The following is a 27703-nucleotide window of genomic DNA, read 5'->3' on the forward strand; positions in this document are numbered from 1 at the left end:
CCAGCTAGCGGGCGGGGAGGGGGGGTGGGGAGGGCAGGGCACCGCCTCCTCCGCCTGCGACGAGGCGAGGGGGCGGGAGCTAGCGACGAGACTTCCCGTCTGTACAAAGATGGCTGCCACCTCGGCGCTGTCATTTTGGTTCCGAGCCGAGCGACGCGCTTAATTCCATCCGGCCCGCGCCACAGCCTCTTCTCCTCCGGGGCTTCCTCGCGCTCCGTTAGTCTCCCCGCCCCCCCTCCGGTCATTCCTTGGCAAGCCCTGGCACCTCTTCCGGTCTTCCTCCACTCGGCCAGAACTCATGTCTTGGGCCGCCCGCCCTCCCTTCCTCCCCGAGCGGCATGCCGCAGGGCAGTGTGGGCCGGTGGGGGTGAGAAAAGAAATGCATTGTGGGGTCGCGTCCCGGTGGCGGCGGCGGCGGCCCTGGCTGGATCCCGCGGCGGCAGCGGCGGCGGCAGCAGCCGGAGAACAACAAACCCCGGAGCCGGAGCCGGGGGAGGCTGGACGGGACGGGATGGGCGACAGCGGGCGGGGTGAGTGTCCTAGCGGGCCCGCGGGCGGACTGGAGACCGCCTTACCTGCACCCCTCCCCCCCCACACCTTCCGCGGGCGCGTGCCCCGGCGCTCCCGCCCCCTTGTTTGTAAACACGCTTCCCCTCCCTCCCGAAGGCCTCAGCGCCCTCCCCCCGGGGCGGAGCGGGGAGGGGGAGCTTCCGCCCTCTCCGTGGTGCGGGGGCCTTAGCCCCCGGCCGGGGCGTGGGGAAGGACAAGATTCCCTTTCAGGCTTGTGGTGTCGGGACCTTGGGAGGCAGAGCCAGCCTCCTGGGAGTGTGTGTCTGTTTCAACTTGTCAGTTTGTCCTGCACGCATGCCCGGGCCACTTGGCTCTAAGCTGGGAATGGAGAGATTGACTTGTCCACCCCACGTGCTGCCCCACCCACGAGACCAGGTCTACTTGGAGTGACCTGGTATTCATTCAGCTTCTTTGCGTGGAAATACTCCTCAACCGAACTCTCCTCCTCCCTTGTCGTTAGTCACTACCCCCTCTTTAATAGGAGTTAAACTTGTTTGACAGCAGGGTATTTCTGGAGCTGGAGATGGGTGAGGGTGATTTGGTCTTAGTGGGGTGAGGGATTAGAGAATTAAAAGTCTCCAGTTGGATGATCGGACACTCATTCTCTCTTTTTTGTCTCTCCTCTCTCTGTGTGTCTCTGTACCTTCTCCTTTAGATTCCAGAAGCCCAGACAGCTCCTCCCCAAACCCCCTTCCCCAGGGAATCCCACCCCCTTCTCCTCCTGGACCACCTTTGCCCCCTTCAGCACCCCCACCCCCAATGCCACCACCTCCACTGGGCTCCCCTTTCCCAGTCATCAGTTCTTCCATGGGGTCCCCTGGTCTGCCCCCTCCAGCTCCCCCAGGATTTTCCGGGCCTGTCAGCAGCCCCCAGGTGAGAGGTTGTGACCCACTTACTGCCTCTTCACTCACTTGCATTCCTTTGGTTTTCCTGTGTGAACTTCCTCATGACCCACTGACCTTTCAGCCCTCTAATCCTAGCAGGCCTGTGGTCCCTTACCCTTTCTGCGGTGACTGACCTTCTTTAGTGCATGCTTCTTTTCTAACCCTATTTTAAAATATCTCCGATATTCTTGATGGTCTTTTCATCTGTTAGTGATTTTCTACCCCTTTGGTCCCTTATGTCCTTCCAGGACACACGCCTTTCAGGGCCACTGAGTTATATAACTTTGGGTGGGGGGGCTCTTTATTCTCTGTGGGTTGTACTCTGGGGATGGTCCTCTACATAGACTGCAGTATAACTAACACCCTCTGGAGTGTCTAGTAGAGGGTCTGTCTAGTGGTAGAGAATGATTTCATTACTTCTGAGAGATCTTCCCAATGAGTCTTCCTGTCCCTTCCCTATTTCCCCCATCCCAGATTAACTCAACAGTGTCGCTCCCTGGGGGTGGGTCTGGCCCCCCTGAAGATGTGAAGCCACCAGTCTTAGGGGTCCGGGGCCTGCACTGTCCACCCCCTCCAGGTGGCCCTGGGGCTGGCAAACGGCTATGTGCAATCTGCGGGGACCGAAGCTCAGGTATGGGGCCCAGAGCACAGGCACAGAGGAAGAAGGACAGACTGGGCCATTTACCACCACCTAGGCTTCCTAGGGGTTCCTGAGCCTGGGGCAGAGCAAGTGAGCTGGGGGAGGCCTAGGGAAACTAAGAAACCTGAAACTCAAATGTGGGATGAAGTGGGAGGTGGTTAGAGGGAAAAGGGAGCTTGTCTAGGGCTTCTGAACAGTAAGGAGAGGAGGATTGGGTTATCCTCCATTGGGTTATCCATTCCTCATCTCTGTATTTGGCAAACACTGGAATGACTTTGCTGGAGAGAGACCATGGTGATGAGGACTCCCTATAACCTATTTATTTTTGCTATTCCTCTCCCCATTGTAGGCAAACACTATGGGGTTTACAGCTGTGAGGGGTGCAAGGGCTTCTTTAAGCGCACCATCCGTAAGGACCTCACCTACTCGTGCCGGGACAACAAAGACTGTACAGTGGACAAGCGCCAGCGAAACCGTTGTCAGTACTGCCGCTATCAGAAGTGTTTGGCCACTGGCATGAAGAGGGAGGGTAAGAACCTACCCGAGTCTACAGGCCTTTCCTCTTCTACCCCACTAGTAGAATAGCAAGGAGGTAGGAGAGGAGACACAAGGAACCCATAGCCTGTCTGTGTGTTTGTCAGGAATGCAGGACTGATTTTTCTCTTTCCTCCAGGGGGCAATGTTTGATTTTTCTCCCCTTGCCTATCAGCATTCTTCCTTGGTACCTTGCTCTGATGTTTTGAGTTTCCATCTTAATGATTTATTCTGCTTCTGTGGTCTTTTCTATGATTCTTTCCCAGCCTTGTCTGGTCTCAGGGTAGAATAGCTTTTTTCTTAGCTATAAACTCCTCTTCTCCAACCTGAGCAGTCCCTTCCCTCATCCCATGCTTGTTTGATTTCCATGATCTTTCCTCCAATTTTGAGACACTGTACTCTTAAGGTACAGACTTACTGGAGACTTCAGGACTCCCCTCTTCTATGTCTCCATCTTCTTCTTTTTTTTTTTTTAATGGAGTCTGGTCGTGGGGCCTGATCTCTGGGCCTGGGCGCTGTCCCTCAGCTCTTCAGCTCAAGGCTAGCACTCTACCACTTGAGCCACAGCGCCACTTCTGGCTTTTTCTGATTATGTGGTGCTGAGGAATGGAACCCAGGGCCTCATGCATGCAAGGCAAGCACTCTACCACTGTGCCACCTTCCCAGCCCCCCCCCCTTTTTTTTTTTTTGCTGGTCCGGGAGCTTGAACTCAGGGTCTGGGCTCTGGTCCTGAGTCTTTCCTTGCTCAAGACTTGTGCTCTACCACTTGAGCCACAGTACAACTTCTGGCTTTTTCTATTTGTGTGGTACTGAGGAATTGAACCCAGGGCTCTCATACATGCTAGGCAAGCACTGTGCCACTAAGCCACATTTCCAGCACGAATTCTTTTCTTTCTTTCTTTTTTTTTTTTTTTGCCAGTCCTGGGGCTTGAACCCAGGGCATGAGCATTGTCTCCAAGCTTCTTTTTGCTCAAGGTTAGCACTCTCCCACTTGAGTGACAGCATTTCTTCTGGCCTTTTCTGTTTATGTGGTACTGAGGAATCGAACCCAGGGCGGGCTTCACGTATGCTAGGCAAGCACTTCACTAAGCCACATTCCAAGCCCTGATTCCTGGAATTCTGAATGGCTCATCTTTCCTTTTAGGAAAGATGAGCCTGAGGCCTAGCTTTCCCAAAAAAGTTGCAGGGCCAGGATTAGAATGCACACCTCTGAAGACTCAGGCTAGTGCTCATTGTACTATTTTGGGGGGCCTGAAGAGCAAAAGATTTGTCTTGAGGCATGCTTGGATTCAAGTGTATGACCTGCCATACCTTATATGCACTTAGGTAAGCTATTTTACCTCTTTGAGCCCCAAGTTCATCATTTTCAAAAATGGGAACAGAAGGTCACAGAGTCATTAACTTACTGGAGTTAAGACATACTTGGCATTATTTCTTAGTACATATTAGGCCCTCTGTGTAAATGAGGATCCCTCCCCAATTCCTTTATTCTCTTATTCCCGTCTTAATCTGTTTACCTGCTTTTATATGACCCTTCTTGCAGGCTATACCTTGTCTCCTGTTTGTAGTGGTTTCCCAGGTTGTCTAAATATTTCCCAAGGACATCAGACCCGATAAGGCCCCAAGGGAATTTCAGAACCCCCTGTGCTGGCTGCTGACTTTCCATTTTCTTCCCCACCCCTCCCCACAGCGGTACAGGAGGAGCGTCAGCGGGGAAAGGACAAGGACGGGGATGGGGAAGGGGCTGGGGGAGCCCCTGAGGAGATGCCTGTGGACAGGATCCTGGAGGCAGAGCTTGCTGTGGAGCAGAAGAGTGACCAGGGCGTTGAGGGTCCTGGGGGCACCGGGGGTAGCGGCAGCAGCGTGAGTGATGGGGTCAATCTGTTCTCCTTGATGATGAGGGCTGGCGGGAGGGAGTCTAGGTCTGTTCTGTCTCCCCTCTTCCCTTCCTCTCACGACCCTCACACTGCTTGAGACTGGATGTGCTGCCAAACAAGGCCTCAAGCATCTGAGGTGGGTGTGAAAACTCCTCCGTCCCCACTCCCATTGGCAGAACCACGGGCAAGTCCCAAATACATAAATCAATGGTGTACGCGAATGCCAGAAAAGCCTGATTTATAGGGATTGGTTTTAGCTGGGACTTAAAGGAAGATTATGTATAAGGAGGGAGTGTCGAAAGGCCTCTTACAAAGGGGGCTCCCAGCATACCTCCACACCTTCCATAAATCTTATTCTCTTATTCCTTGCAGCCAAATGACCCTGTGACTAACATCTGTCAGGCAGCTGATAAACAGCTATTCACGCTTGTTGAGTGGGCGAAGAGGATCCCACACTTTTCCTCTCTGCCTCTGGATGACCAGGTCATATTGCTACGGGCAGGTCAGTGACCTTGAATCTCTTTGCCTTCTTGACTTTTGATCCCTCTTGACTTCCTGACCTTCATTGATCCTAGCGGCCCTACCTTTTGTATCCAGAGAAGCAAGCTTGCTTACCTTGCCACCTGTTTTCTTCTCTTTCCTTAATGTGCTTTGAACCCTATGGTCTGATCTCTGGCTCCTGACCCTTGCTGCCCCCACCCAGGCTGGAATGAGCTCCTCATTGCTTCCTTCTCCCACCGGTCCATTGATGTCCGAGATGGCATCCTCCTCGCCACAGGTCTTCATGTGCACCGCAACTCAGCCCATTCCGCAGGCGTGGGAGCCATCTTTGATCGGTCAGTGGCCCATGACTGGGCTGACCTGTAGGTAGAGGGGGTGGGGCTATAGGCTGGTCCGTGTCCAAGGCTGGCTGAGCTGTGACCTTTGAGTGACCTGCAGGTCCCTCTCCAGGGTGCTGACAGAGCTAGTGTCCAAAATGCGTGACATGAGGATGGACAAGACAGAGCTTGGCTGCCTGCGGGCAATCATTCTGTTTAATCCAGGTAAGAGGAGAATTACCCTGATCTCTCAAGACCAAGGCAACCTGGGAGCCTCCTCTTCTCTGGAGACTCCTATGTTACCCAGCAGTTCCCCTCAGTAAGATCTTTAGTCCAGAAACTTTCCAACTGACCGAAGAAAAAGCCATTTCCATTGATCCATTCCCCTTCCCTGAACACATCCCATAAACCCAGTGAGCTTTACCTCCCTTGCTAGGCATCTGGCAAATGGCAAGTAGGAGGAGCCCTAAAGAGGCCACCTCTACATATCCAGTTTTGATTTACCTTCCTTACTCTTCCTCTGTTTCGTGACATCCCAGATGCCAAGGGCCTCTCCAATCCCAGTGAGGTAGAAGTCCTTCGAGAGAAAGTGTATGCATCACTGGAGACCTACTGCAAACAGAAGTACCCTGAACAGCAGGGACGGTGAGATGGGGCTTTGGGGATGGAGGCCTTCGGCAGGGTGGGGAGTGAAGTGGTGTGTTCTGGGCTTGAATGCTTCTGGCTCTCATTTCCCTTTTCCTGCCTCTACCTTAGGTTTGCCAAGCTGCTGCTACGTCTTCCCGCCCTCCGGTCCATCGGCCTTAAATGTCTAGAGCATCTGTTTTTCTTCAAGCTCATTGGTGACACCCCCATTGACACTTTCCTCATGGAAATGCTGGAGGCTCCTCACCAGCTGGCCTGAGCCCACACCCACCTGTGTACTCCTCACACTTGAGGAGTGCCCTCCAAGAGGACTCTGAGCCTGGGGCAGGGTGGGAGAGACCATGTGCCCAGACAGGACCTTGAGTGGAGGGATACAGAGCAGAACCAAACCTCCAGGGATCCGCCAACCCTCCAAGGGGTGTGATTGATATCCCAAGTCAGAGGGGGACCCCGAGTCCCTGTGAGGACTGGACGTCTCCCTTCGGTGGCCTTGAGTCTCTGAACTTGTCGGGGTCTCTCATGATTTGGGGTGATTTTTCACCCCTGTTTGTCTCCCAGCACAAAGCACTGGCCCCATTCCTGGAACCCTGTTTCCTTCTCACCTTGCTTCATTCCCATCTGAAAAGTGGAGATGGGAGACTCTCCTAGAGGTGGATATTGGGGGGCAGGCCCCCCAAAACTGATGGACAGGGAAGTAGACTCTGATAGGCCTTCTTTCTTCCAAACCTGGCAGATGTGGGCAGAGGGAGGAGGCCCTGTCACTGTCTTCTGTCCAGAGTCCCCTTTGATTCTTCACCTCCTACAGTAGGACTGAAAAATTCTAAAGTGGTGGTGGTGAAGGGGCTGTTGGAGATGTTAGGAAGGGATCTGCTATTTTTAAATTTCCTCTGAGGATAGAGACTTGCAGTTAGACTCAAAGAAGTACTGTACTTTCCCAGGTTGACTAAGAAATGCCAGTGGTGGAGGTTGGTATTTGGGCAAGACATGGCCCTGAGGTGGTCTGTCCCTGGCATTTACTTTCCAAGCCCTGGCCTTCCCAGTCCTCCCCCCTTCCTGTCTAGCTCAGGGAAGGGGTCTGGGCTGTGGTGACCAGGCCTGGCTAGCTGGCTTGGTGAGTGTGGTCTGGGGGGGCCTCCTCTTCACAGGTCTCCAGCTGTGGGCACACAGCATGAGCTGGGGTCAGGGACCCTGGTCTGAGAATTGAGGGGAGAGGGCCAGCCTGCAGAGAATGAGTGCTGGGGCTGCATGATTTTCTTGGGGGGGGGGGTCCTTTCCCCTCTCACTTGCACATAAAATCGCTTTCAAATTAAAATCTGTTTTCTGGACTGAGGTGACTGTGTGGATGGAGGTGGGCAGCGCCAGGGCTTGGCGTGGGGGTATCCGGTCGGGAGCTCGGGGTGCGCTCCCATGACGCTGCCATGCTCAAGGTTCCCTGGGGCCCGACCAGCATGGAAAGGTGGGGGGACACAAGGCTGCTTTGTCGGGGAGGGGGAAGAGGGTGTGCCAGGCTGGGGGCGGGGCCAGCGGGAGGAGGAAGGGGGGGTGCCGCTTCTCAAAGGCGCCTTGTTCGCCGGTGCCCTCCCAGCGCCAGCGGGCGGCGGCGCCTCGCCTGCTCCGGCCTTCTCTCCGGCCGCGCCGCGGGCTCCGGGCAGACCCGGCGCCGTGCCCGCCCGTGGGGGCGCGCTGGGCTGGGCGTGGAGGCAGCGGCCTCCCCAGGCCTTGCCCGCCTGGGGCTGGCCGCGTCCCCGAGTGACCTCGCTTCCCAGGACCCTTCCAGCGGCATCCACCGCTCCCCGGCTCACCCCTTGGTCCCTTTTGCGCTTGGGACTCCTCGCCTAGCCCCGGACTCCCCCGTTTTCAGGTCCGTGGTGACGAGCCTGTTTGCCCCGTCTCTGCCTCCGCCCGCCCCCCAGCGGGCTTGCCTTGCTCCCCAGAGAACCCCCCACCAGTGCCCCCACCACTTCGCCGCTATCTATAGCCTCGTCTATAAATACCCGGCCGGGACAGGCTCTGTAATTACGCAGGGCGGGCGGAGGGGTAATTATGGAGACTTGATTACGAGTGGGCGTGGGCGCGGAGACCCCCAGACACGCCTCTCCCTTCCCACTCTTTCCCAAGTCCCGCCCAAACTCAGCAGAGGGGGCTCCGGGGCCCGGGGGAGGGGACCCAGGGGCGTGGGTCTGGAGGAAAGGGGTTAGGAAGGCATATTGTTCCCGACGAGGATCTTAGGCTACGGGACCACTGAACTCCCGCAAGGAGTAGGGGGCCCCGGTGGGCCGAGGGAGGACGGTTCCTGCCTTCCCCCCACTCCCTCCCAGCGCCCAGGTGGAGATCGAGGGTGGGGTTTCCCTCGGTGGCAGTGGGCGGGCAGCGGGAGGCGGGGGCTGGACTCGGGGGCGGGGGCGAGGTGGGGGCTCTGGGCTGCTGGGGTGGCCGGGGACACACACGGGAGCAGCGGCCACCGAGGAAGGAGCAGCGCCGGGTCCCCCCGACGGCACTTCATGGAGCTGGGTTGCTGAACGCTGCAGCCGCGCGGGACGGCTTCGGACTGCGGGGCTGCGTGCTGCTCGCCGCCTCCTGTCAGCCTCAGGCCGGGCCTGGGTCCCCAGGACCTGGCGTTGTTCTGGTCACCCAGCCATGGAGCGGTGCAGCCGCTGCCATCGCCTCCTCCTCCTCCTACCTCTGGTGATGGCGCTGAGCACTGCCCCGGGGTGGGCAGGTAAGAGGAGTCCCGAGCCCCCTGGTCAGTCAGCTGAGGCTCTAAATACCCTGACCCCCACCCTGGGGGCCCCGATGCCTAGGGCAGGAGCCTTTGCTTCTAAGAAGGGGAGTTGGGACATCCAGGGTTTAGGTTGAAAAGCAAGAACCAGGACAGGAATCTCTCCCTCCCGTGACTGGAGAAGGGCAGGTAAGGGGGTCGGGGTGAAGACAGTGGAAGGCTGTCGTGGAGAGCCCGGAGTAGGACTGGATACTTGTCTGGAGTTCTTAGGAAGACTTGAAGACTGTCAGGGCTGGTCTGGTCCAGGCTTTGCTGATGTCCAAGTGATGGGTGAGGGATGAGGGGCTAAACATGTGTCGGGCAGAGCTTAGTAATCAGAGAAAGAAGGGATGCCTCTACTATCTGTTCCCTGGGCTCCCCATCAGGGTCCCCACCCCCTCCCCGTGCCCTCAATGTTGCCACGCGGCTGGCTCTGGGGAGCACTGGGGCTGGCTGCCAACAGGACGGCCGCTGGACAGGCCAGGATCAGGTGTCTGAGACTGGAGCCAACTCTTTGCATTCCTGCCTCGCCCCTCCCCCTCTGGCCAGCTGGACTCCCCTGGGACCCTGGTGTCCACAACCCCAATCTTTTCCGTTCTTCCCCCCCAGGACCTAAAAACCCTGGCTCCTAAGAAAGGGGATTCGATGTCAGGAACAGGGGCTTGGGAACACTGGATCATAGGCAGGTTGGAGCGAAGCCCTCACTCCTAGAAACCCTGGGGGTGATTTGTGTATATGGCTTGACTATTCATTTCTTCTTTCCTCTGGGAGAGAAAATGGTCTGGAAGGCAGCATAAGTGATTTCAACTGGATTACAGAAAGGACTTCCAAGCTCTGTGTAGTGAGTACAAGGACAAGAAATTGAATTGGATGGAGTTAGCAGAGTCTAGGAGTCTATTTTAGAGGAAAAGTACCCCTTGCATAGAAGCAGGGGGACCACCACAATGAAAGTCTCTTTAGGACTAAGCAGGCATGGAGATGGGTTTCTGTAGAAGTCCCAAGGCTAGAGGACAGGCATTTGGAGGCTCAGAGGTTGAGTGATGGAGGGTGATGGGGTACCAGTGGGGAGCTGGAGGGCAGATGAGACCCCAGACAGTGGAGCAAGTATGTGGCTTGAGGTGAAGAGAAGGTGGGCTGGTCTGTGGTTAGTGGTACATAGGACCTGACTGTCCTCTCCTGGGCTTGGGTATAGGGTGGGGGCCCCTGAGGTCTTCTTGGCCTGGGGTCTCTGTGAGTCTCTGTGTCTCTGTCTCACTCACCTTCGTCTCTGAAAGCAGCCCTTGTGTGTTGGTGTTTGCGGAGCTGCCACACTCAGGGGCCAGGCTCAGCGGAGGCGGGGGGAAGGCTGTGGTTTCTCTACTCCTGGACTCAAAGGGCCTTTTCTCTCCTGCCGGCCCCACCTCACCCACCCCACCCAGCTCTGCTCTCCTGACTGCTCTGGCCTCTGCCCCGCTCCACACTTCTATGAATGTTTTGCTGGAATTCTTTGGGATTTTTCCAATATGGAGCTGATGGTGTGAGAAGTGTGTACACTGGGGAGCAAGCCAGAGAGGGCTGACCTTCGCCTTCCAGGGAGTTTGGGCCCAGGAAGATGAAGTCTAGGGAGACAGGGCAGGGAGCCTGCAGTCTTTGAGTCTTTGGGTCTCAGGTGGTGAGGGTGGTCAAGGCTGAAGTTCCAGGTATGGGGAGCTTGCCCGGGGTTTTGGGCAAGAATTCTGATGGGATCCACAGATGTGTGGCTTGGGGCCCTGGACCTGCTCCTGCTCTGCGTGGCAGCTTCAGCCATCTCCCAAGCCCATCTCAAGCCAAGCTGCCCTCCCCCCCCCCCCAACCCATCTCCAGAGCTAGAGGGCACAGGAGCCTTGAGTGTCCTTCCTCAGCACAGGGAGCATCGTTCCCCCTCCCCCACAAAGATCAAGGATCAGCAGCAACCTGAAGCCCCCTCTGCCTCTCTGCTCTCTCCCTAGTGGCTCCCCTGCCCCTCCCCGTGCCCAGGCTGATCGATTGCCCAGATGTTGTTTGTGCTGGAGACAGGATGGATGCCAGAAAGCTAGAGACCAGAGAGAAGGAGAAAGGGAAAGAAAAGGATGGATAGGCTATGAGGGAAATGTAAGGAAAACAGAAGAATAGAGATAGAAAGACAAACAGGTGCAGACACAAAGGGAATAAGAGCCACAGAGGGAGAAGGGGAGAAAGATGGAGAGTTGAGGGAGATATCAAGAGACCCGGCTGGGAAGGCGGCTCAGTGGTAGAGTGCTTGCCTCGCATGCATGAGGTCCTGGGTTTGATTCCTCAGCACCACATAAGCAGAAAAAGCTAGAAGTGGCACTGAGGCTCAAGTGGTAAAACGCTAGCCTTGAGCTGAAGAGCTGAGGGACAGCGCCCAGGCCCAGAGAGATTCACAGGCTGAAAGAGAAAGATACAGAGAGAGAGTAAGAGGCTGGGAGGGAGAAGCATGGAGCTGAATACTGAGCCAATGCTACCCTTCCCCTCCAGGCAACACTGGGTTTCTATCCATACTGGCCCCATTCGGGAGAATGTAAGGTACAGGTGACTGTCTCCCAGGGAGTTTGAGCTCTAGGAAGCTGAGCTCCAGATCCTAATGTCCTCTATTTAGGCCCTCCTGTGGGTCTGGTCTTCCCCTTGACCCGCTTGGACTCTCGCAGGTGCACCCTCTGTGGATGTACTGCGGGCCCTGCGGTTCCCTTCCCTCCCTGATGGTGTCCGGAGAACAAGAGGCATCTGTCCAGCAGATGCGGCTTACAGAGTGTCTCGACCTGCCCAGCTCAGTGCACCTACCCGCCAGCTCTTCCCAGGTATGGGTGTCAGGGTGAGGGAGGGAGAGCTGTGGGGGATATGATGGGGTCAGGTCTGAGATCAGACACCAGGAAGGGGAGGGATGGTGTTTTTCTTTGCCTCTAATTCCATCCTTGTGCATCTCTCTTGGGCACCAGGAGGCTTTCCCAAAGATTTCTCTCTGCTGACCGTGGTCAGGACTCGCCCTGGTCTTCAGGCTCCCCTCCTGACTCTGTACAGTGCCCAGGGTGTTCAACAACTGGGCCTAGAGCTTGGCCGACCTGTCCGCTTCCTGTATGAAGACCAGACTGGGCGGCCTCAACCACCAGCTCAGCCAGTCTTCCGAGGCCTCAGTCTAGCAGATGGCAAGTAAGTCACATTGTCCCTCTGGACTGCCTGGCCCACATTGTCAGAAGACAGTGCTTCTGTGCCTCCATTTTGGAAGCCAGAAACCCCTGCTGACCTTTTGACAATGCAACACCTATCCATTGCCCTAACTCTAGGCACTCAAGGCTAGAGTTTGGACTTCATCATCTGGGTCCTTGCTCTGCACATATTGCTAGTGCTCTATTACTTGAACCACAGCACCACTTCTGGTTTTTTCTGCTCATGTGGTGCTGAGGAATCAAACCCAGGGCCTCATGCTTGCAAGGCAAGCACTCTACTACTGAGCCTCCTTCTCAGTCCTAGTTGATTTTTTTGAGCCTCTGTTTTTTGTTTGTTTGTTTTGTCTTTCAAACAGAGATAGTAGGGCTGGGAATGTGACTTAGTGGTAGAGTGGTTGCCTAGCATGCAACCTGGGTTCGATTCCTCAGTACCACATAAAGAGTAAAAGCCAGTGGTGCTGTGGTTCAAGTGCTAGAGTATTGCCTTAAGCAAAAGAAGCTCAGATACAAAGCCTAAGTCCTGAGTTTGAGCCCCAGGACTGGAAAAAAAAGCCAAAACTAAAGATAATAATAGAATCATAACAATAAAATAAGAAATCAACTGCACAGTGACCAGACATTGTAAGAACTCAATAAATAGTTACTATGCTTACTACTATTATTATTGGCATCAACTCTCCCCTCAAAATGTCCCAATCTTGTTGATTTCCCTTTTTCAGTAACCAGTCATTTGAACCTCTTCCCTCATAACCAGGTGGCACCGTGTGGCCGTGGCTGTGAAGGGCCAGTCTGTCACTCTTATCGTGGATTGTAAGAAGCGTGTCACCAGGCCTCTTCCCCGAAGTGCTCGTCCAGTATTAGACACTCATGGTGTGGTCATCTTTGGTGCCCGTATTCTGGATGAAGAAGTCTTTGAGGTAAGCTGAGCAATGTGAAGAAGGAATACTTTCTGGCCCTATATTTCATGCCCACTCTCCTGGATCTAGTACCATTTTACTATTCTCTTGGACTTCATTTTACTTTACATGAACTATTTTGCCAGTCCTGAGATTTGAACTCAGGGCCTGAGCATTGTCCCTGGGCTTCTTTTGCTCAAGGCTAGTATTCTATCACTTGAGTCACAGCACCACTTCTGGCTTTTTCTGTATATGTGGTACTGAAGAATGGAACCCAGGGCTTCATGCATGCTAGGCAAGCACTTTACCACTAAGTCACATTCCCAGCCCTACTTTTTGTGAATTTAAATTTTCATTCCCTATCAGTGTGATCAGTGTGTGTGTGTGTGTGTGTGTGTGTGTGTGTGTGTGTGTGTGTGTGTGTGTGTGTGTGTGTGTGTGTGTCCTGGAGTTTGAACTCAGGGCCTGGGTACTATCCCTCAGTTTTTGTGCTCAAGGCTGTCCTCTACCATTTGAACAATAGCTCCACTTCTAGCTTTTCAGTGGTTAACTGGAGATAAGAGTTCCTGCCTGGGCTGGCTTTGAACCTCAGTCCTCAGATTTCAGCCTTCTGAGTAGCTAGGATTACAGGCGTGAGCCACTGGTGCTTGACTTCCATTCCCTGTCATTACAGTTAATTTTCTCTGTAGGAGAACTAGATGTCTATTTATATGGATGAACTGTGTACAGACATTTTGTTATTCAGTCTTCATGTATTCATTCATCTATTCTTTCAGCCAATCTATTTTCCCACCTACTCATTTGCCTAGTCACCACTGACCCACCTGTGCACACATGTATGCATCTACCCCACAATCATCCATCCATTTACCTACCTACTCATACATTTAGGCTTTTCTCTACCCACTTACACATCATCCCCTTGCTGAACCACTGCTCTTCCTTCAATCTACCCATCATCCATCCGTCCCTCTTCAATCTATCTATCCACTTGTCCATTCCTCCATCCATTCACCTTCCCCATCTACCCAAATACAAACATATAAGCACACATGCACACCTCAGTTCATTCACCCTTCTAACCACTTATCTTTCTACCAACTCAACCTCTCTCTTTTCAATACATTCATCCCTCCATCCCATTCCCATAGTATATATTTACCTACATATTAATTTTCTTGTTGTTGTTGTTGTTGGTCGTGAGGCTTGAACTCAGGGCCTGGGTGCTGTCCTTGGGCTCTTTCTCTCAAGGCTAGCATTCTACCACTTCAAGCCACAGCTCTGTTTCTGGTTTTCTGAGTGTTAATTGGAGATAAGAGTCTCATGGACTTTCCTTCCCCAGTCTAGCTTTAAATCCCAATCCTCAGGTCTCAGCCTCCTGAGCAGCTAGGATTACAGGTGTGAGCCATGGCACCTGACCATATTAATTTCTATTCATTTAACCATATGCCAATCTGCATAAATCTATTCGTTGCCTTCCATTCATTCATTCATTCATTATCCATTGTCATCCTCATTTAGTCATACATTTGAGCCTTTTACCTATCTTTCCATCCATCCATCTATCCAATTTCTTCTGAATGCTTAATAGTCAAGGGAAACAGAGAAGAATAGTATAAAGTGTCTGTCATTCCAAGAACCTTCCAGTTTGGTTCAGGAGATGAAATAACTCTCAAACTACATGTAAAACCAGTGTGTAAAGTGTATAAGCACCATGCATGGTCACAAGTAAATGCCACTGAAACACAGAAGACAATTCCTCTCCCTATTTTCTGAGAATTCTCATCACTGCCATTGTAAGACTGCAATGGCTAAGGCTAGACTTCTGCCTCTAGAAGCCATCATGGAAAGGCTTGTCTATTACCACAAAATGCAGGAAGTAGGCAACATTTGTTGAACTTGAAGTTGGAAGGCTTGAGTTCTAGTCCTGATTCTGATGCTCTGAATGACCTTGGGCCAGTCAATGCTTTGCTTTTCCCTCCCTCCCTCCCTCCTTCCCTCCCTCCCTCCCTCCTTCCCTCCCTCCCTCCCTCCCTCCCTCCCTTCTTCCTTCCTTCCTTCCTTCCTTCCTTCCTTCCTTCCTTCCTCCCCCCTCTCTCTCTCTCAAGTTCTAAGGTTTGTCCCTGAGTTGTTTTTTTCTCTCTCAAGACTGGCACTCTGCCATTTAAGCCACAGCTCCACGTCTGGCTTTTTTGGTGGTTAATTGGAGATAGAGTTTTACAAACATTCCTGGCTGGGCTGTTTTTGAACTGTGATCCTCAGATCTCAGCCTCCTGAGTAACTAGGAGCCACTGACGCCTGGCTTCAGTCATTCCCTTTATGAGATACTCAGAATAAAATGTATTTGAAAAGGGGCTGGGAAGGTGGCTCAGTGGTAGAGTGCTTGCCTTGCATGCATGAGGCCCTGGGTCTGATTCCTCAGCATTACGTAAGCAGAAAAAACAAGAAGTAGCACTATGGCTCAAGTGGTAGAGCGCTAGCCTTGAGCTGAAGAGCTGAGGGACAGCACCCAGGCCCAGAGTTCAGACCCCATGACCGACAAAACAACAAAAACAAAAACAAAAACAAAAAAACATGTATTTGAAAAAATTGGAATAAAAATCCTGTCCCATTGACTTTCCCCATTGTGAAATGGTTTGTAATTTGCAAAGCACTATGCACACGGGAGGGCTGATAATTAACCTATTTCCTTTTGTCCTAGCTATTCTCCTCATCTCTCTCTGAATCTCTGTGGCTCCCTCCATCAGTGTTCCTGCCTTCCATCTTTTCAGGGTGATGTCCAGGAGCTTGCCATTGTTCCAGGTGTCCAAGCTGCCTATGAATCATGTGAACAGAAAGATCTGGAATGTGAGGAGAGGCCGAGGGATAGGCCTCAGAACCAACAGTCTCACCGAGCCCAGAGATCTCCAAAGCAGCAACCTTCAAGACTCCACAGGCCACAAAACCAGGAACCCCAGAGACAGGTGAGGGAAACAGGCAAACTCTCAACTGCCGCACCCTCTGGGGGACAGATACCTGGTCTTGGGGGGGGAACAGATATCTAGACATCACCCAGGAGAATTCTTCCCATGTTCCAGAATTCTCCATCCCATATTGGGCTCCTACTCTCCTCTCAGTTCTCCTCCTCAACCATGTCTGTTCCAATCACTCCTCCTCCCAGCCTTTATTCATCAACCTTTTTATTTTCATTTAAAAATAAAAAGAGTTATTATGAAGAACTCATGGCTGGGAGCTGTGTTCCCTGCTTGTGTCTCATCCTCTGCCTGTCTTCTTTGGTTTCCTTCCCATCCTTTTCTGGAATTAAGAGATTGGGAGATAGTGGGGGGGGGGGGCAGGCCTCAGAGAGGGAGGTGGGAGAGCAGAGCAGAGGATATAGGATCAGGGAGAAAGAAGCTGGCCTGGTAAGACCAAGGAGGAGAAATGGGGAAGGAGTGGTGTGCTGACCAAGTGTGTGGGGCACCCAGTAGCTGGCCCTCCTTGTGTGGTAGGGGATACAGTGGGGTGGGGGCAGATGGAAGGGTGACTGGACTGGATGGGGTTTGGGTGGTTGGGGTGACAGATATGATTTGGGGGCTAGTGGGCTGAGGACTGGAGGGTCAATCTCTTAATCATGTCTGCTTCTGTCTCCCATGTGGGACATTCCCTCTTCCCCACCTCTCCCCTGCTGCCTTCTTACCCCTAATCTCTTCTTTTGTCTCAACTCCCCTGTTTTCTAACTTCATCCCTCAACCCCCACACCATCTCCTCTCCTCCCTCTCCCTGCCCTCCCCACCTCCAATTTCCCCATTTCCTTTCTCCCTGTTCCCATCCCTCTTCCCCAATCCCAGCCCACTGAGTCTCTCTACTATGACTACGAGCCCCCCTCTTATGATGTGATGACTACGGGGACGACCCCTGATTATCAGGTAAACTTGAGGAACCCTTCATTTCTCCAACCTCCTCTTAGTACTCCCCAGTTTCTTCTCCTAGGGAGAGATACCATATACAAAGAGAGAGTATAAGGGTGTACTTATTCATTGCCCCTTCCTGTCTCTCTGCTGCAGCGGCCTCAGAGCCCCAACCACAGGGCTCCCCCTTCCCCTAGGGGGCGTCGGACCCCTCCCCGAAAGTCTAACCCACCTGCCAAGAGATCAGCGTCCCGGCAGGCATCCCCCTCACCAGCCCGGAGGCCCTCTCCAGCTAGAGGCTCTGGCCCAGCGCATGGCCGGCCACCCCCCTCCCGACGCCCAGCTCGGCGGGCAGCTCTCCCCACTGCCCGGGCCCCCCCCAGGACCAGAGGCAGCGGTTACCGGCAGGTAGAGCCGGGGCATCCAGATCTCTGCCTTCCAAGTCTCCTCTAGACCTTGGAGATTTACTGGTCCCCAAACAGTGTCCCTGCAAAGGGGCTGCAAGATCTGAGATTTCCCCCATCCCCCCCCAGCAGAGATAGATACTGACCAAGGCATGGCGGGGACAGGCGCTGCTCTGCTTTTCTTCCCACTAACTTCTTCCCTTCCCTGCTCTGCTACTCTTCTTCCCCGACTTGGGGTTAGGACCCCACCCCAGGTGAAGACGAAGAAGTCCTGGAATCAAGCCCCTTGCCACTTCTTGAGGAGGTAACTCCACCCCCAGCCTTTACCCAGCATCTGGCTTTAGGTTGTCTTGATGAACCAACCCTTCCTCTGGCCGGAGGGCTTTTTGTCATGTCTGTATACGGTCTTCTGCGTTCTACTCTCTCCAGTCCTATGATCTCTGTCTTTTTAAGTGTAGTCACTTCCTTTGGCTTTCATGCCTCCTTCCAGGACTCTTTGATTCAGAAAAAATGTTTCCTTGTTGGTGTCGAATAAGCTTGCTTTCTGTTATATCTCCATCCTCAGGACCTGTTTTCTGATCCGCACTGTCACTTCTTTTCCCCTCTTTTACCTGTCTTTCTCTGTGGTCATCCCCTGGACCCCGCATCTACATTTTATTCATGGACTGTCCACTCTGTGTCCAGCCCTCCGGCCACTCTTCTTGTTGTCCACCATTTTTTATCCCACCAAGTCATTTTTCTGGACACTTCTTCCCAGGTCCAGCCTTTGATAGTTATCCCCTTTCTATATAACCACTCTGCTTTGTTCTTTGGGGAGAGAAAAATTCCAGTCCCCTATACCCTCAGGATCATTCGGACTAGAAGTTGTTAAACCCTGGGGTCAAGTGGAATCCTTTCCTCAGCCTAATGCCCCCATCTACCCCCTCTCCCTCCTCATCCCTGGGAAGGAGCACATGGATCTCCAGGTCACCCCCACAGCCGACAGGTTCCAGGCAGAGGAGTATGGGGAGGGTGGCACAGACACTCCAGCTGGGCTCTACGATTACACCTATGGCTATGGGGACGATTATCATGAGGAGACGGAGCTTGGCCCTGCCCTTTCTGCGGAGAAAGCCCACTCAGGAGCCGTAAGTGAAAAGAGCTCCTCTTCCATTCTTGACCACCAGTGGGAGCTACAGGAATTGCTTCCTCTTTAGTCATTGTTGGCTCTGAGCTACTTCCCATTGGTGGCTGCCATTTCTGTTTATATAAGATGTCTCTGTTGCTTCCCAAAGATGACCTCTGCTGTCCCTTGCCAAATGTCTTACCTTGTGACTTCTTGTGAGTGGTCCTTCTGCCTATGACAATTGGAATTTTTGCTTTTTAGTCCTTGGGCCACTTCCTGTCTTTCTTGGCCACTTCCTGTCTAAATCAAGCTGGATTTCATAAAGCTTTTGGTCAATAAGCAATTTGTTTGTGTGGATTTGCAGTCTTTCATGATCAATTCTTATTGATTAAACAAATTTCTTGTCCGTGTTGCTGCTGAAAGAATCTAACTTCCTATGCCATGTTTTCTATCCTATAGCCATTTCTTATCTGATCCCCTTCCTGTCTGCTCTATTTGTGGCATCCATCTTGGTGATTTTCTTTTGATTGGACTGAAAGGAATTTATTATTATTTGTGTTCTGACTATAGTTTTTCATGCTGTCTTATGACACTTTTCTTTGACAATAAGCCAGTTACTGTATGTCTCAGGCTATTCAGATCATAAGGTTTCCATTGTGGGCCTAGATATTTATCATGGCCATTTCCTGTGTGTCCTAGTTTTGATGTTTGTGTTTTTCTGGAAGATTAACTTTCATTGTCAGGATTCCCTTTGCAGGAGTCATTTTCTCTGTTTTGTGAGTTTCTTCTCTCTCTTGGTTGTAGTAGCCATGTTGTTTTTTTGAAGGTCCATTTCCTGGATCCTCTTTTCTTGGTTGCTTCCTGTCTGTCTAACCACTTCCTGTTTGTCCAGTTTGTTTTCTAGTCATCTTGGCCATGCTTAATTTTTCTTGGCCCTGGCATTATTCTTGCTTCCAAGTGCTGTCCCTTTGTTTTGTCTTCTTTAGCGGTTTCCTATGTCTTCAAACACTGTCTGTTAGTCGGAATATTTCCTGTCTACTCCGCTTCATCTTTTGGCTGCCTTGCAGTTATGGCTGCCTCCTTCACCCTGCTGCCTCATTCCATACTTCCTTTCTCTAATATTGCCACCCTTGATCCTCTGCTTCCTTTCCCTTTTGCTGCTTTTTGGGTATTTGGGGGTTGAGGGTGGATTTGGGACTTGCACATTACAGTTTGGTCAAGATGGAGGTGGAGAGAGATATTCTGAAAATCTTGGTTGGCAGAGCGGAAGGTGCTGGTAAATGTCCTTCATTCCCTTTGTTTTTATCTTGGTTCTGGCTTACAGCTTGGAGTGAGTATCTGAGTGGAAATGTGGAAGTGAGGGAACTTGTAGGTTTAGAGTGTAAGTGAAAACCAGGAGAAGGATAGCATCCTTGCTAGGAAAGAAATTGGGGACATTATGGGGGTGTGCTCAAAGGATGGAATAACTGAACCCAAGAGCTATTTTTCCAAAAGCCAGATATGAAGCCAATAGAAACAGCTCTCCAAATCATCTTAAAGTTTCAGTGCTTAACCTTAAGGGAGTTTTTTGTTGGTTGTGGGGCCTGGACTCTGGGCCTGGGCGCTGTCCCTCAGCTCTTCAGCTCAAGGTTAGTGTTCTACCAATTGAGCCACAGTTGCCACTTCTGACTTTTTCTGCGTATGTGGTGTTGAGGAATCAAATCCAGGGTGTCATGATTACAAGGCAGGCACTCTTATAACTGAGCCACCTTCCCAGCCCATTGGAGGAGTATTTGTTTGCTTGCTTTTTATTTTTTGTTGGAACTCAGGGTCTGGGTACTGTCCCTGAGCCCCTTTTTGCTCCAGGCTAGTCTAGTGCTCTACCTTTTGAGCCATAGCACCACTTCTGGTTTTTGAATGGCTAATTGGAGGTAAGAGTCTCATGGGGACTTTTCTGTTCAGGCTGGCTTTCAGCCTCAATCCTCTGATCTCAGCCTCCTGAATAGCCAGGATTACAGGCATGAGCCACCGGCACCCGGCTCTTGGAGTAGTGTTGGTTTTTTTTTTTAACTTGTGAATCTTTTGAAATTATACATAAAATGTTCTGTGTATAAGTATATAATTTTTTATTTTGGGGAGAACCATTCATAGTTCATCAACTCATATGATTCCATGCCGTACCTCTACCCACAAACAAAAAGCTGTCCACAATCTCAGAGATTTTTGATAGGTTATGGTAAAGATGATCTCTTAAAGTTCTAAGGACTCCTGGTCTGAGGACATTTAGGGGAAGAGGGCGTTTGGAAGGTTGAGTGTGTGAAACTCCAGAAAAGGAAAGAGGGTTTCAGGGAAATGGAGAGATTGTATTTGGTCAAGTGGGGTTGGGAACTGGGGAGGGAGAGGAGCCCCCAGGTCTCTTGAGCAGGCTTTAGAGATCTGTGAAGAAGGATTTTGGGGTGAGTTTAGAAATTTGGAGGTAAGGTCAGGGAGGTTTCTGAAGGACCTGGGAATGAAATTTGAGAATGAAATGGGGCAGTCCTGGTGTCCCGGCTGCTCACAGGCCCCGCTGGGGGTTACATGTGTGTCTCCCTCAGGCTGCCCATGGACCCCGGGGGCTGAAGGGAGAGAAGGGAGAGCCTGCAGTACTGGAACCTGTAAGTTGTACCTGCTACTGAACTCAGGGAAGTGGAAGAAGAAAAGGAAGCAAGGGTGGGGATACTAAGCCTGTAGCCTCTGACTTTTAACCTTTGACCTCATAGGGCATGTTCGTGGAGGGGCCCCCTGGCCCAGAAGGCCCTGCGGTAAGTGTAGCTATTATATTAGCCTCCATTATTTTAGCAGAGACTTTCTGCAGGCACTTCTCTGCTTTGCCTGTAGATGTCCAGACCTTCTCAGAATCCCCGAGGAGCCTTCCAATCAAAGCTTCCAGATTCCCAGATCTCTTTTGTAGAGACCATCCATCAGCCATATGCCTCTCTTGTGTCTGATGCCCACGCCTGACCCTTCTGATTTTGTTCCTTAGGGATTGACGGGTCCTCCTGGCATCCAGGGGAACCCAGGCCCAGTTGGAGACCCTGGCGAGAGGGTAAGGAAGTGTCCTGTGTTGGGGAGCATAGGCATCTGGTGGGGTACAATGCTCAGGAATCCTTCACTAGGGCTGGGAAGATGGCTCAGTGGTGGAGTGCTTGCCTTGCATGCCTGAGACCCTGGGTTCGATTCCTCAGCACCACATAAGCAAAAAGAAAAAAGCTGGAGGTGGCGCTGTGGCTCAAGTGGTAGAGCGCTAGCCTTGAGCTGAAGAGCTGAGGGACAGCGCCCAGGCCCAGAGTTCAGGCCCCACAACCAGACCAAAAAAAAAAAAAAAAGAATCCTTCATTAGCTGGGGGACTGAAGCACCTAGGAAGGCAGGCATACTCAGGAATGGGGAGGAGAGTAACCTAGCATTTCACTCACATTTTTCTACATGGGGGAGATGGGTGAGACAAAGGAAGGATCTTGGGACATCTACATTTATTCTATTGAAAAGGACTTATAAGCAGGCACTGGTGGCTCATAGCTGTCATCCTACTTACTCAGGAGGTTGAGATCTGAGAACTGAAGTTTGAAGCCATCCCAGGCAGGAAAGCCCATGAAACTTTTAACTTCCAAAAAAGCTGGAAGTGGACCTGGGGCTCAAATGGTGCCTTGAGCACAAAAGCTCAGGGACAGTGTTTAGGCCTTGAGTTCAAGCCCCAGGATTGGCACATAGACACACAGACACATAGACACACAGACAGACACAGACACACACACGAATACACACACACACACACAAGTTATAAAATGACTTCAAGTCCCTAACATCCTAACTTTTTCATCCTTTTTTATTCTCTCACTATTCAAGGGACCCCCGGGGAGAGCAGGGCTCCCTGGATCCGATGGAGCCCCAGGCCCTCCTGGCACATCACTTATGCTTCCAGTGAGTTATTTTCTGGGTTTTGAAATGGGTTGATGGGAAATGTGGGGAAATTGTGTTGTGTTATGAGAACTAAAGGGTCAGGAAAGCAATGGAGGAGTTTCTAGATACTTTCTACCCAAAGGGATTGAGGTTTGGGGTGGGGGGTTGAGGCCTTGCTATATGACTTTGAATAAAATGGAAGTCTCTTCTAGAATCAAACTTGGATCATCTAGAACAAGGCAAAAAAGTTGCTATTTCAGGGTCTCTAGAACCAAAGGAGAGCCTTTGTGGAGGAAATCTTAAAAGAGCAGGGAGGATGGGCGGGGAAGGTGGCTCAGTGGTAGAGTGCTTGCCTTGCATGCATGAGGCCCTGGGTTCGATTCCTCAGCACCACATAAGCAAAAAGAAAAAAAAGCCAGAAGTGGCTCTGTGGCTTAAGTGATAGAGCGCTAGCCTTGAGCTTAAGAGCTGAGGGACAGTGCCCAGGCCCAGAGTTCAGGCCCCACGATGACCCCCCCCCAAAAAAAAAGAGCAGGGAGGAGGGTGGCAGTTGAGGTTTTGAAAACGTTTAAGTGCTTGTCTGGAACCCATAGGAGAATCTGGGGGAGTGCACGAGGGTGTGCCAGGGCCTGGGGGCTGGAGCTGAAGTGTTAGAGGAAGCGTCTGGGTGGATGGGCCTCATGGATTTCCTGGAAGAGAACTTGAACGTTTCCCCTTGCCCCCCAGTTCCGATTTGGCAGTAGCGCGGGTGAGAAGGGCCCCATGGTGGCAGCACAAGAGGCTCAGGCCCAAGCCATTCTGCAGCAGGCACGGGTGAGGAGGCTGGAGGGGGCTCCTGGTGGAGGGAGGTGCACAGTAGGAAAGGGGGGAGCTGCTAGGAGAGGCCTGGAGGGGTTGGAGTGAGGGGAGGGCAGGGAAGGTCTGGGTTGGTTTGGGGCTGAGGGGGTGTGTGGTGAGAACAGAAGGCATGGGAAAGAATTAGAAGTAGAAGAGCAAATTTGGGGGGTCTACTAGAATTCTCCATGAATCTCCTCAATTCTGCTGTCTGTCTTCTCCTAGCTGGCACTCCGTGGCCCCCCTGGTCCCATGGGGTACACAGGCCGCCCTGGACCCTTGGTGAGTGAAGCGGGGCTGCTGTGAGAGAGGGTCTCCTGTTTGTCTACAGGGTTATGGATAGTTCTGGAAAACAAAACAAGACAAAAGTGGTTTGAAGGTTGTTTCACACTTTTGAGGGTGGCTTTGAGATCACTGCGAGTGTGTCCTTCATGGCCACCCTTCCTTCTCTCTCACAGGGACAGCCTGGGAGCCCTGGCCTAAAAGGAGAATCTGGAGACCTAGGACCTCAGGTGGTGGCTCCCACATCAGATTCCTCAGCTCTGTTTTCCCCATCTATGCCCACTAACCCTGCCCCTGTGTTTTCCCTCACTAGGGCCCCAGAGGACCCCAGGGCCTCACAGGTCCACCTGGCAAAGCTGGGCGAAGGGTAAGTTTACCATAATGGGATAGGCATTGGTGGGAGCTAGGGCTTGGAGGGTGGAGGACTGTGTCCATATTGCTCCGACCCTATCCTTGCTCCTACAGGGCCGAGCGGGTGCTGATGGAGCCCGAGGGATGCCCGGAGAACCTGGAGTAAAGGTAACAGACTAGGCTCCCTATCTGAGTCTATAATTCTCAGCCCCACCAGTGCTCACTAGTGACTCAGGCCCTCCCCAGGAAGGAGCCTCTCCCCACTCAGGATGTAGCAGTGAGGGATTATGGACTGGGAAAGGACCTGGACCCTCACCCTGACTGTTCCTCTTCCTCCTAGGGTGATCGAGGTTTTGATGGACTTCCAGGGCTACCTGGAGAGAAAGGACATAGGGTGAGTATCTTGGGGGGCTAGCTCTTATAAGGAGGTAGATCTTCGTGGGTGGGAGGTAGGGATCTTAAGGCAAGGAGACTGACGCTCAGTGACTGAGTGGTTAGCTAAAGTGAGGGGGGCATCAGTGTCTGCCTGTGCTGGGGGCTCTGAGGCTCTTCTTAGCTATCCTTCCATTTTTTCAGGGTGATACTGGTGCCCAGGGTCTCCCTGGTCCTCCTGGAGAGGATGGAGAACGGGTAAGTGTGGTGGCAAGGGTAGGGGTTGAGCTCAGGAAAAGTCTAGAAAGAAGGTTACGTCTTCATGTCCTCCACTTCCAGGGAGATGATGGGGAGATTGGGCCTCGGGGGCTGCCCGGAGAGTCGGTGAGTATCTGGGGCTGGGCTGGGGGAAGGGCTCTAGGGAGGCCAAGAGAGGGATATGACCACAGAAGGGATGCACTTCCTCTCCCCCATTCATGTTGTCTTCTCCTTCAACCTTGCATGCAGGGACCTCGAGGACTCCTTGGTCCCAAAGGCCCACCTGGCATTCCCGGGCCCCCGGTAAGTGATTATCCCTTGACCTTTCCAACTTGCCACTCTTTCTAACTGCTTCCCTCCTCCCTTCCCCTCTCCTCATCTCTTTTCCCTCCCATGTGAGCTTTCCCACTCCCGACCCCAGCTATCCCTGCTCCAACCTTTTCCAGAAGTACTGGGAGAGCCAGATGATGCCAGGCTCTGAACATAGCTAAAACAAAACAAGAACCCACAAGAAAAACAAAGCAGAACCCTCAAATCCACAAAGCCACAGACCCACGCCCTGCAGATCTGGGATGGGCTGCTGGCTTCGTCTGATGAATTGGTGGTCTGACCAAGCCTGTCCATCCTCTAGAATAGCCAGGCCTTTCAGAAACCACAGGCCCCTTCCTGGCTTGGCCACCCCTTTCAGCCTCCTCACACCCCTCTCATGTTTCAGGGAGTCCGAGGCATGGATGGTCCCCATGGCCCCAAAGGGAGCTTGGTGAGTGATTGGCATGGAAATGCCTCCTCTTAGGCCACAAAGCTCTACTTTGGTCTTGTTCGTCACCATTTTGGCCCCCTCTCTGCCTCCTGCTCCCGCTATCTTGGCTGCTTTTGCAGGCTTCTGCCGTATTTGTTACCATCTCCTTCTGACCCCTGCCTGACCACCTGTTTCTAGGGACCCCAGGGAGAGCCAGGACCCCCTGGACAACAGGGCACTCCTGGGACCCAGGTGAGAATCTCTGCCCACTCCTACCCCCGGGTGACTTCCTCTGAGCTTCAGGATGGGTCACACTCCAGAGGGGGACAGGGTTCAGGGTCCCAGGGCCTCCTTGATCACTCCCTTGTGACTTCTCTCTCCTTGTGTACAGGGTCTCCCTGGGCCTCAGGGCGCCATTGGCCCTCATGGAGAGAAGGTAAGTATCAAAGGATGTGTAGGCCATGGGGCTCTAGGGTTGTGTGTGTGTATGTGGAGGGGTAGGGCTTGAACTATCTATTGGAGCTTTAACTATTAAGACCTGCTTGACCCTCTAGTGACTCTGATCCACCCTGCCTTTCCTCAGGGTCCTCGAGGGAAACCAGGGCTCCCTGGCATGCCTGGCTCAGATGGACTCCCGGTGAGTGGATCCCTACCTCTGATCATAAGTTCTCTCTGCCCCCAGATCGCAGGGTGTCACTTACAAGCTCCTTCAGTGAACATCCACAGTGTCCCCTTTGCACTGGAAGGTCACAATTACAGGGAAATTGGACTGGAAAACATGCAGGGAGGGTGTAGGGAAGGTGCCAGGGCAAAGCAATCATATTCTCCATCTCCTCCTCCCTAGGGTCATCCTGGGAAGGAAGGTCCTCCTGGAACCAAAGGAAACCAGGTGAGGTCTTCTATACCTCCTTTTACCTCTTAAAGAAGTCTGTGTCCAGTTTCAGGGGTCCAGAGTTCTTTGGATTTCCTTAACTCCTTCGCACACTCTGGTGATATTCCCATTTCCCATATTTTGTAACCCTAATAACTCTCATGTTCTTTTTTCCCACAGGTCCTGGGGCTTGAACTCAGGGCCTGGGTGCTGTCCCTGAGCCTCTTTGTGCTCCAGGCTAGTGCTCTACCACTTGAGCCACAGCACCATTGCTGGGTTTTTCTGAATAGTTCATTAGAAGAGTCTCACAGATTTTTCTTACCTGGGCTGGCTTTGAACCCCGATTCTCAGATCTCCGCCTCCTGAGTAGCTAAGATTACAGGCATGAGCCATGAGTGCCCAGCTCATGTTCTTAAAACTACACTTCATTTCTCTCTCCCTCTGAAGTCCCCACAGTGATGTGCTAAGGCTCCCTTAGAACACTTTTCTTTCTTCTTCCAGGGTCCATCTGGACCTCAGGGTCCTCTAGGATACCCAGGACCTCGAGGTGTCAAGGTAACTAACCACAGGGGAGATTCCTCTGGGCTTCGCTATGGGTCAGCCTCTAGATGTGAACAGGGTTCAGGGTCTCAGGCTCTGAATAGGAACGTGCAGGCTCTTACTTAGGAACTTGGACCTTCCAGCCCATGCTCCATATGCTGATCATTCTCTATTCTCCTCCTCATTCTAGGGTGTCGATGGGATCCGAGGCCTGAAGGGTCATAAGGGTGAAAAGGTGAGCAGAACTGGAGGCTACTCTCTCCTCTCAACCTGCCCCACGTGGCCCTCCAGCTTTTGAAATCCACCCTTCTACTTGTCATCTCTGAAACCATTCCCTCTGGCTTCCCCGATCTTCCACCTCTAGGGCGAAGATGGCTTTCCTGGCTTCAAAGGTGACATAGGCGTAAAAGGAGACAGGGTAAATAGAAGACCCAACATGATTTCCCAACCCTCTACCTTAACAATCCTCCACTTTGGGGCCCCCAATTGCCAGCCTGTTTTCTGATCTGCAGCCTGATTCCCCAAATAATCCCTTTAGAGCTTGATCCCGCTGGGATGACAGCTCCACAGTCTGTCACACTGGGCCTCCAATCAGAGTCTCCATGCTCTGTGAAGACCCTGCCCTTCAGTAGCTTCTAGGAACCCACAAGACCACTCACCTTTCCTGGTTCCCAATGCTTTCCTGGGACCCGGGTCCCCCTCTAGTTCCTGATATTCACCTCCCCAACCCTCTTACTCAGGGCGAGGTTGGAGTGCCTGGTTCCAGGGGAGAGGATGGTCCTGAGGGACCGAAGGGACGCACTGGACCCACCGGAGACCCTGGGCCCCCTGGGCTCCTGGGCGAGAAGGTGATGGGGATGATGGATCTGAGCTTGGTGCCTCTGGAGATGTGGGAAGTAGCGCCGGGGCCTTGGGACAGGCTAAGGGCAGGGGGAGAAGGTAGTAGAAGCCGGCAAGTCAATAGGAAAGGGCCATACGCGAATCTTATGTGTGTAAGGCATCTCTTGGTCACTTGAGGGGTTGAAGCAAGGAAAAGCTGTTATGATGAGTTTGGTGAAGACAGGCATTGACAGGACCTCTAGGCAGAGTGAGGATATGAGGTTTGAAGGCGGAGAGTTAAAGAGGAGGTGAGATCTGTGGCCCTGTGTGTGTTGAATGCTGTGTTTATGTGTTCTATCAGACCTTTGAGGTCAGTGTATGACCGTCCTGAAGCTGTGCAGAGACCCAGGAATATTAGGGAGTTTGTTAACTACTGCCGGTTTGAATGCAGGGAGGCTAAGGATAGAACCCCACTTCCAACCACTGCTCTGCAGATGTCTCAGCAAGGAGGGCCCTGGAGC

The 27703-nt window shown here is 52.4% G+C and overlaps 2 protein-coding genes across 4 annotated transcripts in view; both read left to right on the forward strand.

Moving 5' to 3' along the window:
* The first annotated feature begins 44 nt into the window (after positions 1-44).
* Rxrb (retinoid X receptor beta) lies at positions 45-7280 on the forward strand. 2 transcript variants are annotated; one of them, XM_070024001.1, is made up of 10 exons: positions 45-530; positions 1226-1443; positions 1929-2085; positions 2444-2623; positions 4319-4491; positions 4878-5007; positions 5209-5341; positions 5445-5548; positions 5863-5968; positions 6080-7280. In XM_070024001.1, the coding sequence occupies exons 1-10, from the start codon at positions 299-301 to the stop codon at positions 6225-6227; spliced, it is 1581 nt and encodes a 526-aa protein (XP_069880102.1). In that variant the 5' UTR covers positions 45-298; the 3' UTR covers positions 6228-7280. The 2 variants fall into 2 exon arrangements, with proteins under 2 accessions (XP_069880102.1, XP_069880101.1); XM_070024000.1 differs by having other exon boundaries at positions 142-530; positions 5457-5548.
* Positions 7281-8512: 1232 nt separating this feature from the next.
* Positions 8513-27703, forward strand: part of Col11a2 (collagen type XI alpha 2 chain) — a 31513-nt gene continuing 12322 nt past the window's right edge. The window contains exons 1-30 of one of the 2 annotated variants that reach the window (XM_070024006.1): positions 8513-8687; positions 11393-11542; positions 11681-11891; positions 12663-12825; positions 15576-15767; positions 16632-16709; positions 17337-17399; positions 18043-18222; positions 20774-20833; positions 20939-20980; positions 21202-21264; positions 22063-22137; positions 22843-22929; positions 23176-23232; positions 23409-23462; positions 23546-23599; positions 23698-23751; positions 23924-23977; positions 24160-24213; positions 24295-24339; positions 24463-24516; positions 24929-24973; positions 25151-25204; positions 25344-25388; positions 25536-25589; positions 25797-25841; positions 26325-26378; positions 26554-26598; positions 26728-26781; positions 27104-27211. In XM_070024006.1, coding sequence (XP_069880107.1) covers positions 8606-8687; positions 11393-11542; positions 11681-11891; positions 12663-12825; positions 15576-15767; positions 16632-16709; positions 17337-17399; positions 18043-18222; positions 20774-20833; positions 20939-20980; positions 21202-21264; positions 22063-22137; positions 22843-22929; positions 23176-23232; positions 23409-23462; positions 23546-23599; positions 23698-23751; positions 23924-23977; positions 24160-24213; positions 24295-24339; positions 24463-24516; positions 24929-24973; positions 25151-25204; positions 25344-25388; positions 25536-25589; positions 25797-25841; positions 26325-26378; positions 26554-26598; positions 26728-26781; positions 27104-27211 — 2376 coding nt within the window. In that variant the 5' untranslated portion in view covers positions 8513-8605. Of the gene's footprint in view, positions 8688-11392; positions 11543-11680; positions 11892-12662; positions 12826-15575; positions 15768-16631; positions 16710-17336; positions 17400-18042; positions 18223-19396; positions 19477-20773; positions 20834-20938; positions 20981-21201; positions 21265-22062; positions 22138-22842; positions 22930-23175; positions 23233-23408; positions 23463-23545; positions 23600-23697; positions 23752-23923; positions 23978-24159; positions 24214-24294; positions 24340-24462; positions 24517-24928; positions 24974-25150; positions 25205-25343; positions 25389-25535; positions 25590-25796; positions 25842-26324; positions 26379-26553; positions 26599-26727; positions 26782-27103; positions 27212-27703 lie in introns of those variants that run through there. The other variant, XM_070024007.1, reaches the window with a different exon arrangement.

This window comes from Dipodomys merriami, unplaced genomic scaffold (genome assembly GCF_024711535.1).
Source record: "Dipodomys merriami isolate MVZ:Mamm:240054 unplaced genomic scaffold, mDipMer1.0.p SCAF_16, whole genome shotgun sequence".
Lineage (NCBI taxonomy): Eukaryota > Metazoa > Chordata > Mammalia > Rodentia > Heteromyidae > Dipodomys > Dipodomys merriami.